This window comes from Triturus cristatus, chromosome 11, assembly GCF_964204655.1.
Source record: "Triturus cristatus chromosome 11, aTriCri1.1, whole genome shotgun sequence".
Lineage (NCBI taxonomy): Eukaryota > Metazoa > Chordata > Amphibia > Caudata > Salamandridae > Triturus > Triturus cristatus.
In genome coordinates this window covers 587,067,463-587,082,321 of record NC_140594.1, presented here as the reverse complement: position 1 = coordinate 587,082,321, position 14,859 = coordinate 587,067,463, and the positions used below count along the sequence as shown (strand labels likewise).

Here is a 14,859-nt window from a genome sequence, read left to right as displayed (position 1 = left end):
GGCAATCCGGATGGATTCACAGATGTCATCTCAGATCCTAGGTGAGTAGATGAAGAAGGCCTGTTGCCTCATACCCTTTTCTTGGACTTCTTGTTCTCCAGTCTGATTGTGTTCTGGCTGAAAGTGAGCAAAGCCCCTTTTTACCCTTGTGCCATAATTTCCTAAACAGCCAAAAACCTGAAGAATTTAGAAACAGTATTTCCCTACTCATAGATGTTATAAACATTTTTATTAATAGGTTGCATTGTACACATCGATTTACCTTCCATTAATTTAGTTCTCATTGTTATGAAAGTACTCCGGATGTAATTTTCAGAATAGAATGTATTTTAATTCATGTTTATTTTAAGTTGAACGCAATAGATCATGCCTTAGGGAGCCACAGATGGTTCTGGAACATTCCGGATCATTATGGGATAGGCAGATGGATCTGCTCTAGTGAGTAGAGATCGCCACGTTCCCAAATATCCATCATCAGTAGTAATCCTCGTACTCCTCTATCTCTGACGAGAGATCCTCATTGGTGTGCAGAGAAAGATTGTCTGCATCTGCAGAAGAGAATTGAGCAAATATGAGAAAAACACGGTTGACCACAAAGACATAGAGATAGGGATTAAATGAAAGAACAGGGAAGAAACAGCGACAAAGAGACACTGCAAGATACTGCCATTGCACAAGGTCTCCGCTCAGCCCAAGGTCTTTCAATTCAGCAATTCAGTTAAATGCTTTCATGAATTTGTAAACCACAAAAATCGAGAACCCCCCCCCCCCTGAAAATGGCTAGGAAGCCTTTCAGATATTCCATTGTACAAATCATGACATTCACATTAACAGCAAGAAAAGTGTTCCTAAACAAGCACATGTCCATGGTTTTTCTTTGCATTGTCTCCCTGAGAAACTTGTACCTCTCTGAGCACCCAGATCAAGGCTCTTACAAATTTAATTGGCTGGCCAGCCTTCCATTTTGCTCTCAGAGTTGATGAACAATATCTGAAAGATTAAGCCAGATGTGTCACTCATTCAATATCATTTTTTCATCATGAAAGGTATTTATTTATACATTTAGGGCCATATGTAGGTAGCCCAATACCGGTCGGTAACGGCCGATTTTCGGTAAAAATCACGTTACCGACCGGTATTAAGGCTTTCGGTATGTAGGGGGGACATTTCGGGATTCGGTAATTTACCGAATCGGTAAAATTACCGAATCGGTAATTTTACCGATTCTGTAAATACTGAATCCTGAAATGAGATGTAGGGGGAGTGTGTGGGTGTAGTGTGGATTCGTTATTTACCACCAACTGAAAGTTGGTGGTAAATGACGAATGTCTTAGTAAATGCATTATTTGTCCCTTAGATGTGTGCAATGTGGCAGACATACATGCCCTTAGGGCATGTATGTGTGCCACATGTGCACACATGCAGGAATCAGGGGTGCAACAGGGTGTCACTGTGACACCCTGCCACCCTTGATTGTGCTCCCCCCATTACCGAATCGGTATTTACCGATTCGGTAATGGTAACTGGCTTCCCTCCTGGCCCATAGGAATCAATGGGAATCAAGTTACCATTACCGAATCGGTAAATACCGATTCTAAAATACCGACACTTACCGAATCGGTATTTTTTTACCTACATTACATTTACCGATTCATAAATACCGAATCGGTAAAATTCGGTATTTAAGAATCGGTAAATGTAATTTACCTACATATGGCCCTTATTGTCATGGATGTTTACACTTCCATTAAAGTAGAATAAGTTGAAAAGAATTAGCTATAGAACATTATGACTTCCTCTGCAAATTTATCTGTTGACCCTTTACTACTTTTTGCCATTATACCCAGCCATTTTTAGGTAGGGCTTCTCAGTACAGCTGTCTTTAACGCCTATTCTTACCAAAGCTTTATAATATATATAGAGTGGAATTTGTGGGCTTTGGATCCACCCAGATGAACATTGCTCTTTCACCTTATGCTACTGGCTGTATGGTGTATCATTCCACCTTCTATAGAGCGCTTGTATTGCAATGCATGAGGGAATATTTTACTTCTTAAAAGTACACTGAATAATCATACATTGTAAGGATTTGGGTGTACTATATGTAGGGCTCCCGGTTTTATGGTATTTATTTTTTGGCCATTTCCGTCTGTATTTATCCATATTTATGTTTTGCTAATTTTATCTGTATTTATCCATATTTATTTTGGGTTTTGTGGAAAGATTAAGCTGAAATTAGTATATTTCCACATGTATTTAACCGACAAATATGCACACATGCCAGGATGTCTGCCAGGTTTCAGTGCTATGAACACCCGCAGAAGATAAATCAATGCACTTACATGAAAATATGCAAATTTCAGTATCAACCTTGTACATGTCTACTGCTGTTAAAGCACTTTCCTAAAATTCCTTTCTTTTTTAACCCCCTCATCTATCAGTCCACACATCTATTAGCCTGGCAGTCATGGCAGTCAGTATTTAGAATTACTCAAAAAGCAACCTAATTTCCGTTTTTATCCACCTTTTAAAATAAATACAGACAAGAAAATGAATGTTTTCTGTCTGCATTTATCTGCAAAAATCAGTAAAAACTGAAAACTGGGAGCCCTAACTATATGGTATGGTTGTGCGACCTTACCATGTAATATGTAAAACCATTAGCTCAACCCTTGGTAGCTGTGGCTTCGAGCTGCTAGGCTTAAACAAAGGAACTAATGTAAAACATTTAGCACCACCCAACAACGAAATAAGAAAGTAACACAACATGAAACAAATCTGTCACCAATTTATAAATATAGATAATACTTTTCTGACATTTTAGAGGCCAAGCTAAGCAAAATGCACAAGAGGGTTCTGGAGATATAGATTTTTTAAAAGAAAACATAAATCTCAGTTCAACTGCAAACAAGCATTGACAATTGTAAAGTTTGTAAACGTTTGAAGTTTGAAAGACTTGTGTTCTACTGCTCTGAGCCCGACTGGGGCAATCAAATCCAGCAGGGAGAAAGTCGGTGTTATATTCCATATAGGTGCCCTATATAGGCACAGGTAACATTGCAACTTTGCACATATATTCTTTCCTACATTACATACATAATGGTTCTTAGGGACTGACCATTTACCTAGATACAACACAGCAGTCAGAATGCGGGTTTTCCCCTGTTTCGAATGTCATTATGCATGAAGCTTCTTGGAAGCACAGCAGGACTAACAGCAGGACTAACAACTCTTGTATAATATCTCTGTATAAAGTTCAGGCCCAACGTCATTCTTTAGGCCAACACAGTAACACAGCAAGGTAGGACCCCTGGGGAGACCTATGGGTATATATACATCACATCTTGCTTAGAAGGACAGAGGAGACCGAGACTTCCCTGCTGACACACTGACCAGAGACGATGAGGTTCCTGCATGAAGACGCTCCAGCTCGCAGTGGTCTAACATCCCTCACGGGATGTCCAACTCGAGACCAGGACGGGGCCCCATATTCTCTCTTTCTCAGGTAATGGGGTTGACTAGATCCTAGAGGGATTCTTGGCATAACACCTACACAGATGCTAGGTACGTTTAGGTGCATCTAGTTGGGGATGCATCGTAGGAATACGCACTTTTTATCATGTGTTTCATATAATTGTATGTATTCATGATTATTACAAGATGGTAGAACTTTACCATCCTTTTACTTTCATAGTGCTTCTAATCATATATCTCTGCTACTGTCTAATGGTTGTTGCAGCTCATCTATTCTATACTAGAATAACGACTGTTCAATAAATTCTTATTGAAAACACCCAGCCTGTTTATTCTGTCTATCTCTCTGAGACAAACTGAATAAGCACGAGTGACTGAGCGAAAAGTAGTATATTATTACGACGATCCTGAAGGATCTGGGTTGTCATGTTCAGAGATTGCCAGAATCTATTCTCTCCATTGAAAGAGGAGATTCTAGAGGCACTGTGAGCTAGCTGATACAGACAGGCTAACGTATCCGGTGGGGGTGCACGGAATCAGTCTGCCACAAATCCCACAGTTTATGTTATCCAAACACGCAGATCCTGTATAGGTTATATATGTACTACACAACATCGGGGGGTCCATTAAGGATTATTTGGGGAGTTACCTGGACACCAAAGTGTTGTCCAGCCCAGTTCTGAATTTTACAGCACGAGTAACTGAGTGCCCTGATGTTGAGGATGCAGCAGTTGGAAATGCTCAAGGATGCTCTGGGTGCTGTGCAGTCCACAAGGGTGTCCTTGTGGTTATTCCTCAGTCCACGGATCGGGCAGGGCAACTTTAACCACAAAAGTCGGGGTCCCTTAAAGTCCTCTTTGAGCCTGGTGAAAGTCCAGCTTCAGGCTCCATGCGCAGCAGCTCCTATGTAACTTTTGTTGGAGGCTAGTGTCCCTCTTGGGTCACCAATCTAGACTCAGGGAACACTCCTGGGTACGTCTGACTCAAGTGCAAGTTTAGCCCATTGTGGATTGGTCTCTTGGGGCGCCCAGCATCAGTCAGCAGCAATTCTCCAGCAGTCAACAGAGCTACTAACTCAGGGCTGACTCTGGGGCGGTGCGACCGGTGCCACTGCACCCGGTGCTGACTTTGCCTGGGGGTGCCTGTTTGCTAGTTTTTATTGTTTCAAAAGCACCCCCTGCAGCGTTTCTGGGATTTAGCAATTTTCATAAACAGCGTTGGAACACGCACTACCAAGGTGTATAGTTTGTAAATTTGTTGCATGACTCTAGGGTTTCACTCTCTGGTCATAGAGTGTAGGAACATCAACTGTAAGTAGCGTCTCCTAGTTAGGGGACGTCCCCCTCAGAACAGCGTTGAACCCCTACTTTGGGTGTAAAGTTAAATGAAACTGAGTACACAATCTTTGTCCCTTAATCAGGCAGTAGTAGTATGCTGCATTTATTTGTTGTTTGATATTGTTGTCCTCATATCAAAACATTAAAAATGAACTTATAACAGCGTCAATCACTTCCTTTTAAACAATTATCTCCTGATGCATTTCGGGCTATTAAAGCCCTTTGTCAGGGGACAAGTTCTGCAACAATTCAACAAAGTAATGATTGAAGGAGGGTACCAGACCACATAAATAATATCAAATTACTACGAAAACAGGCCATCTGGGTAAAAACATGTTCGCCATGTGGTTGAAATCACAAGGACAAAGGAAACAACGTGTGCAAAACCTCAGATATGTGAACATGTATCAAACACGAGCCACTACGAATGTGAACCAGGCATAAAGGCTTGTATAGTTGGATGAAACAAAAAGTTGGCGTAAGATACAACGACCTGGCATCGGTGAATGCTACATAAAATGAGCGTCATTGTAAAACAAGGTAAACTACGTGTGAACAGCATCAGCACAGTGTAAAAATTAAACATGAAACTGTGATCTGAAATGGGTGACAATAAGACTAAAACAAACCCGCAACCGGAATGTAAAGTGCACCCCGTTGTGTGCAAAAGAAGTTGACATGCAGAACTGAACACGAAGTACTTACGCGTGACAGCATTGTACGCGTCTTCGGATAATGTGAAGTAGTGAACTAGGACAGAAAGCCCCATGGTATATAGACGGCAAAGAAACCAGTGAGAGAGGACTGAAGCCGGTTGCAAAATTAAATGGCGGGCACCATATTGGAACGGTAAAAACAAGAGCATAATCTTCAATAACGTCAAACTTTCAACATAACATGTAATGCTACATGGCTTAAACCTCTGCATAAACCTGTCTACGGGAATATATACACGAAATGTAACTGAATGGAAAATAGTAAAACTAAGATGTCTGTTAGGCGTGGTTGTTAGATGATGTAATCATGTGAGGAACATAAAATTTGGTATGTGTGGTTATAACCAGATGAAAGTAAAAGTAAGTGGGAGATATTTGTTGCGACGTAATAAACCCAGAGGTTGAAAAAAGGAAATAGGATCTGAAAGACCAGTGATAGTACCTAAATGTATCCATCAACTATGAAAGTGTGTAAAAGATAGATGAAAATAAAACACAATGTATTAAAGTGAAAAGTACAGAGAGAGAAGTGAATGAACTCGAGGTGAAGGAAAAAAAGCGAAAATAGCTGAAGAATGCACATGTTAAAGGTGACTAATTAGGGTAGAGAATAAACAAGACTGTAATAAACAAATAAGGTACTAAAAGTGAAAGGGTGAGCGACCCAGATGTAAAACTAATGAGAGAATCCGCAACAGGAGTTACAGATAGTAAAGAAACTCAATTTTGTTGTTCAAGCCATGCGGCTTGAGTGAGTTCAGAAAGTTGATCCAATGGATTTCCCTTTGGAGCAGGCAGTTGTTAATGTCTCTTCCTTCAATTATTTCCACTGCTTCCAAAACCAGAAATTTCAGCTGGCTTATGTTGTGATGATGTTCTACAAAGTGGGCAGCCACTGTTGATTTCATATTATTTGTCCTTATGCAGCTCTTGTGTTTGAGTATTCTGGTCTTGACTTTTCTTTCAGTTTTGCCCACGTAAACCAGGCCACAGGAGCATTTCAAGAGGTATGTCACATTGTTGGTGTTACAAGTTGCATTCACTCTTAAATCGATTTTTTTACCCCTTGTGTCATCCATGATCCTTTGCAATTGCTGCAATTGTAACAGGGTGTTGTTCCTGTGAAGGTGGTAGTTGGAATGTCTTTCGATGATTGAGTGAGTAAGGCCTTTACATTTTTACCTCTAATGAATGCGAAGATGGGTTTTTCAGAAAAGAGTCCATTGAAATCTGATTCCATGGCTAATATGGGCCAGTGTTTTGTAATTGTTTGTTTAAAATGATGACTCATACCTTAGGACGATTAAGGCGTGCTCTTTCCAGATGTTTAAGCTCAAAATATTATCTTCCTCAAATTGATGCATAAAGATATTTGCATATGCTGGTGCAGCACAGTTGGCCATTGAAGTCCCATTGAGTTGTAAAAACAACTGGTCTTCCCACTTAAAGTAGCTTTGATAAAGCATAAAGTGGAGTAGTTCCATCAAGAAAAGTTGCATTTTGGGATTCAGATTCGAATGTAACAGAACGTTTTCTATGGCAGCAATACCAAAATCATGTGGGATTAAAGTATATAATGATTTTACGTCCACTGTACATAGCCATAGTTCTTCTTTTTCTTTGAGTGCAATTTAATTGATTTTAGTAATGAAGTCTGTGGTGTCCTTAATGTATGTTCTCATATTTAAAACGAAGGGTTGTAGATATTTGTCAAGAAATTTGCCAACTGGTTCATGAAGACTTCCTCTGAGAGAAACAATCGGCCTGGATGGGGGCTGACGGATGCTCTTTTGTACTTTGGGTAACATGTACAATACAGGTGATTTAGGATTGGTTTGTATCAGGTATTTTCTTGCATTTTCCGTGATCACCCCGTCATCAATTACTTTACTCAGTATAAGTTTGAGAATGTGTAAAAATTGATCCGTCGGGTTGTTTTCCAGCTTGATATAGGTCTCCGTATCCATAACATGGTTGTAGACTTGTTGTCTGTAAAAGTTAGTATCCATGATAACAAGTGCCCCGCCTTTATCAGCATTTTGACAAATGATAGTGGGATTGTTGGCTAATTTTCTTAACACATCCATTTCTTTGACGGATAAGTTGCGATGTTTTGATCTTTTCCGGAATTTGAATGACTGTATGTCATGCTTAACTAGAGATTCAAATGTGTCGAAACTTTTGTGGCTAACAGGAGCCATGAAGGTACTTCTTGGTCTTCAGCCTTTTAGTATGTCCTCATCATCAATCATGCGTTTTTCAACAATGTTTTCAAAAAAATTTCTGAGGCGCAAAGTGCGCATAAACTTGAAGAGGCTGATATCTAGTTCCAGAGAGTTGGTATGGCATGTGGGTACAAAAGATTTACCTTTTTGTAGGGTTTTAATCTCAATCAGACTATGAGTGTAGGAAGAGATGTTGATAACCAGGTTATTAGGATGTCAGACTGGGAGCCTTTTTGTATCTTGTCCCACACAGGGAGGCACAACCAGTGCTGCAGCCCTAGGGGTGGAAACTCTGACTTATATGCCCTGGGTACCACTTGCTAGGGACTTATAAGTAAGTCACATTATGCCATTTGGGGACAGCCAATTCAACATATACTTTGTAATGGGTTAGAACACTGGCCCTGAGGTCTGGTTAGCAGGTCTCAGTGCACCCTCAGAGTGAAAAAAACAGCAGCATCAGTCCAAACTTTTAAGGGTGAGCATGCAAAAAGAGGCATTTCTTTTACATACATCACTTCCTCAGTTTATAGATGCATAGAATAAATAAAGCAATCTATTTTTAATTTTCCTTTTTTTACTGCAGTATACTTTTTTAATGTTTTAGTTAGGACTCAGAATGTAAGCCAGGTCTTTCGGCTTTACCAATGCAGCCTTGCCAAGTACAGTGCATCACAGGTTAAAGATCTCCTTGCTAAAGGGCCACACAGCTGTCACATTTATCAGCTGCTGCAAGCTGAGAGCATGCTTAATAACCATTACTTTTTTTCTGATGATGGAGAGGTTTCGCACCTTTTCTGGTAGGGATGCATATTTCTGGAGATGTTTGCTCCATTAGTTGAACTTGAGCGTTTTTCCCACAGTTGTGCTGTCTCTGCAGAAGTTGCTTGGAGATTTGTAGTGTGCATTCACAAACATAGCCAATGCCACAAACCACGTGTACCATGTGTAAGTTCTAGTGCCTGCTCTGATCACTCAGTACTATGGCATCTCCAAGACACTCTCTGTGAGGTGGAAGTAAACAAAATTCAAGTAGATTACCTGCCAGGGAGGACACAGAAGAACTGAGCACTTAGCTGCCATTATAGGTCAGTCAAAACCCTTTCATGTGGCAAATGACAGGCCTCTGTGTGGGAAAGGTGGGCATCTAAGAGTATTCAAGAACCGTGGAAAAGAAAGAGCATCAAATAAGTTAATTTATATTCCTCCTATCACAACGCTTAGCTGAAGTGGAGAAGTAAAGTATCCACTATTTGTTTCATAGTTACAGATGCAGCACACCCATATAACGAGGGTGATCTGGGTGCTGGGTTGCTTTACATAGCACAAAAAATTCCACTACAACCTGAAGGGAGGAAGTGTACTTAGGCAGGCGTCAGGCTACACAAAGTTGGGTGTGCTCCACCAGCCTAATCCTTAGGTGCTGAGTAATTCATAAGGGTCAGTTTCAGCAAAGTCACTCTACATGGGGCTTTAATGACTGAATACTTACGGGCCAATATTGCCCCAGGCTGTTCCTAGAAGATGCCACATTTAAAAAAGAATGGTCTCTAGTTGCTTGGAAATGCACTAAGGACTGGCTTATATTAATCATCACCACAGCAAAAAGAATTGCAGACGCCCTGTTGATCAGGATACAGATCGCTGAAGGGGCTTTAAAAACCACTATCCAACTAACGACTTACAAATCCAAGTTGGCCGAGATCAACGCTGAGATAACCGAGAATAAGGACTACTTGATGAAACAAAAAATTGATAAGGAAAAGGTGTATCCCTATCAGAAAGCAGATTATACCACAGTTAAAACCAGTTATTCAAGCGATGAGAGCTCAGACAACAGAAGGGGTTCCACTAACAGCGACTCCAGCACTGGAAGTGGAGGCAGTAATAATACTAGAAGGTTTAACAGACCCAATCAATATTACAATTACACTACCCCGTCCTTCCCAGCTCCTCCGCTCCCTTATTGGCAATATCCAATGTATCACCAAGGACAACCCCAATTCTTCCACAATAGCAACCCATCTTTTTTAGACAGAGGTTGGGGCAGAGGAAGAGGGCGGAGAAGAGGAGGGCAAAAGCAAGTGAAGTGGCAGGAACAACCTCCAAACAACATAGAAACAAGGAGCAAGACAAGAGGTCAGAAGAATTGATAGTAAATCTATCAAACAGACAACTTACTGAGGCAGAAACAATGGTCCTTAAGAAAGGCCTAGGTTTTGTCCCCACCCCCAAGATTGACAAATTCAGAGATCAGTGTGAACTACAGAACTTCTTCAGAAAGGTTCGCCTAAAAGCCTTTTTTCAAGACAGACTTACTGACGATCAGGTTGACACAGGGTTACGTAACCCTTCTACATTTACACCTGGTAACAGTATGAGTCCTGTAGAAGTATTAGCATTTGAAAAAAACATACTCAATGAATTGGCTAACCCCTACAACAAACCATTTCACAATCTGTCTAGAACAGAACTGGCGGCTGCCAGATCTCTGGCTGAGGACGTGACTATCATCATAAAGCAGGCCGACAAAGGCGGTGCCACTGTCATCCAGTCAACTACTGACTATGACACAGAGGTGCCGATTCGGATCCTGGAAAAAATTTCCCCGTACGACTCGTATCCGGTCTTTTTACCGTACGAATCGTACAAGTGCCATACAAACTGCCAAGTACGATTCGCATGGGAAAAAGTCCATATGAATCGCATTGGGAATAATTCCCCACACGTCCTCGGGTCGGAAAATGTGTCCGACACGTCCCCGGACGATTTACCATACAAATGTGAAAAGTGAAGTCCGACCGCGCAAGTACGATCCATCCTGTGCGTCCGATGTTACAACCGTATGGAAAAAACACCGTCCACACCGAACTCCCATAGCAACCATGGAGACATATGCCCGCATACGCGCCGAACACCCCCCCAGCCCCCGTATGTACGCGCCCAACCACCCCCCAGCCCTCGTATGTACGTGCCGAACCCCCACCCGTGCATGTACACCCCCGTACGTATGGACCGTACACCCACCCGTGTATATACACCCATATACGTACGGCCCGTACCCCCACCCGTGTATATATGGAGCGTACCCCCACCCCAACAGTGTATGTACGGACCGTACCCTCACCCGTGTATGTATGGAGCGTACCCCCACCCCAACAGTGTATGTACGGACCGTACCCCCACCCGCGTATGTATGGAGCATACCCCCACCCCAACAGTGTATGTACGGACCGTACCCCCACCCGCATATGTATGGAGCGTACCCCCACCCCAACAGTGTATGTACGGACCGTACCCCCACCCACGTATGTATGGAGCGTACCCCCACCCCAACAGTGTATGTATGGACCATACCCCACCCGCGTATGTATGGAGCGTACCCCCACCCCAACAGTGTATGTACGGACCGTACCCCCACCCCAACAGTGTATGTACGGACCGTACCCTCACCCGTGTATGTACACCAGTGTATGTACGAACCATACCCCCACCCGCGTATGTATGGAGCGTACCCCCACCCCAACAGTGTATGTACGGACCGTACCCTCACCCGCGTATGTACACCAGTGTATGTACGAACCATACTCCCACCCGCGTATGTATGGAGCGTACCCCCACCCCAACAGTGTATGTATGGACCGTACCCTCACCCGCGTATGTATGGAGCGTACCCCCACCCCAACAGTGTATGTACAGACCGTACCCCCACCCGTGTATGTACGGAGCGAACACACACCCCACCAGTCTAAGTACGGAGCGCACCCCAGGCCCCAGCACCAGCACCCTCACCCAACATTGCGCATGTACGAGTCGTTCCAAGCCAGAGACAAGGACAGCACTGTACAACAAAATGGTCGATGTACGCACCGTACAGACGCTAAAAACACACGTACACAACCAGGACAAAGCAAAACAACACAAGAAGACTCCATTCGAATCGCGCAAAGCCACAAAACATGTCCAACAAGCACAAATACAACCTATTCACTGACCTGCAACTGCCAAACTCCCAAACAGAGGCCCAAAACACAACCACTTATAACACACCCACCCAAAGTTCAAACACAGCCACAACCACCAATGGACCAATAAAAAGGCCCAACACACACAAACCATGATCCTTTGCAACAGACCCACTGCTGCCAGACCACACAGAGAAACAACTGCACCATACTACAACCTCCACTACACCTTACACCTGCACACCTTCACACAACCACCTTCACAAACACCCCCTCATCACATTCACACACACACCTGCACAACCACACCCACACACCCACAACCATCCACACCCACACCCCCCACAACCATCCACACCCACACCCCTCACCATGCCCACTAACAAGAATCCAAAGTTCACTAGCCGAGAGTTGGAGGTCCTTGTCGACGAAATCATCAGAGTCGAGCCACACCTCTTTGGAACATTGGTCAGACAGACCAGCATTTCCGAAAAAACAGCCATGTGGCAGACGATTGTCGATGCTGTGAATGCTGTTGCGTCCACCAGAAGGACCAGGCATGAATGCCAAGCCAGGTGGTACGATCTGCGGAGGACGGTCCGCCGCAAAATGACCGACGACCACAACCAGGCCAACATCACTGGAGGAGGGCCGCCCCGCAGACCGGTACACTACCATCCCTGGGAGGAGAAGGTGATGGCCATGCTGCCGCTGGTGGGAGTGGAGGGAGTAGAAGGACTCCGAGAGCCTGGTGAGTACACAAACAACTCACCTCACATGGGGGGAACGTGATCCACAACCAAACTCACAATCATGCACGCAACCACCCCAAAGCTATCGCATGACTCAACCACACTCCATAAACATGCACATGCCACTAGCGCCACCATGCCCCATGCACCCAGCTAGACAATGCCAAGTCACAGGCCACAGAAAACACCAACACAAGACACAGTAACCCGGATGGCGGGAGTGTGGGCCTCAAAAATCACATAGTGCAACTCAGAAGCAGACAACAATGCCCTCTGCCCATATGGCCTAGGTCACAGCCAGACAAACAGTGTGTCCCCACACAGGAAAGACTTGCCTGCAAATGGCGGACGCCTTGCATGGAGACATGGGGGTGAAGGCACTTTTTGCACATGACAGCAGCTAATGAACAGCCAACACTGTGAAAGAATGGCAGCACACACCACCACAGCAGCAGCGCAGACACAGACACTACACCCAATGGGTGCCTGGAGATCAGAAACAAACTCACATGAACAAGCCAAGGGGCATTCAAAGATCTGCAAACAGTGTGTGCCTAGGAAGCTGGGCTGAGGTGACAGAGGGTGACACACAGAGGGAGGGAGAGAGGGAGAGAGAAGGAGGGAGACACAGGGAGATGGACAGAGGGAGGAGGCTGACACAGGGAGGGAGGGAGAGGGGGACAGAGAGGGAGTGAGAAAGGGATACACAGGGAGACCAATTCAGCCTTGGGTGGTGTGGGAATGTCTGCTCGTCAGCAGGTGGGCTGCAGGTGGGCTGCGTGCATGTAGACAAGGGTGGCCAGTGCCTGAATCCCCCTCTCTTCTCCATGGCAAAACACTGGGCCATGTGTCTCTCTCACACACAGGTCAACGTCGTGGATCACCCCCCAACACTGGGGGGGGGAGACTCACAGGACCTGTCTCTGCGGGATGACGATCCCACGGGCAGCGACGACTCTCACCACTCTGTGGACGACCCCGACCAACCTGGCCCCTCTGGTGTCCAACCACCTGCAGCACCTGCGTCAGGTACAACTGGGCCAACCACCACCCCCACTCCTGCCACATCCCAGGAGACACCCAGGATCCCTGCCCCACCACCACAACGCAGCCAGGCTGACCAGGAGGGACACGGTGTACCGGGCACCCAGGAGGAGGCAGGCGACAACGCAAATGCCACCCCTCAGGGTGCAAGTGGGCAGGGGTGGTGGGAGTGGAGGACGGCGGAGGCGCGAGCCTGACCAGTTGGCTGCGGAACCGGTATATTCCCATGTAAGAAACATCCTGGACACATACCGGCAGGACATCACGGGCATGAGCCAGGTTGTGTCCACCCTCAACGAGATGAAGGGGACCCTCGAGGAGTTTAAGACCCAGCAGGCCTAACAACATGCGGAGCAACATGCCTGTCAACAGCGACACCAAGGACGGATGGAGGACAGACAGGCTGAGCTCGTGACGGTGCTCACGGGAATTAACCGTTCACTCCGTCGGATAGCCGACAACATGGGCAACCCTCCCTGTGCCACCAGGCGAAGAACATCACCACCCACAGGGAGGGATCAGGAGGAGGAGGATACATCCGACGGAGCATCCCAAGCATCGTCACGGCCTGCTTCTGAGGGTTCCCGCAGGAGGGCGGGTCGTCCACGGAAAAGACCGTGAGGGTCGGCGCAACAGCACCATCTCCCAGGACACCTGGCCTGGCACCTGGCCCACTGGCCCAACAGCAGCACATCAGCAAATGACATTCTCTGCCACATGGACTTGCTGGTCACTGTCTGACCAATGTTGACAAAGACTGTGGCATGGACTCTGATGATTTCCAATGGCAAGGATACCAACTCCCCCAGTGAACTTTGGATTCCACACACCCGGAAAGCCCCTCTTGTCATACCCCCCCCAACATGTACCCCAACACAAATAAAAACTTACACGATCAAGAGATGATGCCTACATTTTGCATTATTACATTACATGTGTCTTGTAAAATCTAACCATTCCTGAGTTCTCATATGACTTCAACCATCCATACCCTGGGGCCTGAGTCTGGCACAGGACACACATGGGTCACAGTGTATTAGGCAAGACAGACATGGAGCACCATACACACCCGTGATGGGCCCAACCAGCTGAGGGGGTGGCCGCACAACCATGCCGACAGACATATTGAGTACAGCAACAGTCATGCGCAGAGGTCAGGGATCATGTGGAGTGTCCTGGGGGGCACCCAGGTATGTGTAGACAGGTGGCAGAACCATGTCCTGCAAGCTTGAGTCAGGTGGATGCAGAGAATGGTGGCCTGGCCAACGTTGGATGCATGGGGATGGCACATGTCACAATACCCACACAGTCATGGACATCATGCACAATACAGAGTCTAATCCCAG

The 14,859-nt window shown here is 45.3% G+C and overlaps 1 protein-coding gene across 1 annotated transcript in view; it reads right to left on the bottom strand.

Moving 5' to 3' along the window:
* Nucleotides 1-244: 244 nt before the first annotated feature.
* The window catches only part of LOC146785134 (kazal-type serine protease inhibitor domain-containing protein 1-like), a 258,978-nt gene continuing 244,363 nt past the window's right edge, over nt 245-14,859 (bottom strand). Inside the window, exon 4 of the mRNA XM_085636179.1 lies at nt 245-548. Within this exon, the coding sequence (XP_085492305.1) occupies nt 475-548 (74 nt within the window). The 3' untranslated portion in view covers nt 245-474. The remainder of the gene's footprint in view (nt 549-14,859) is intronic.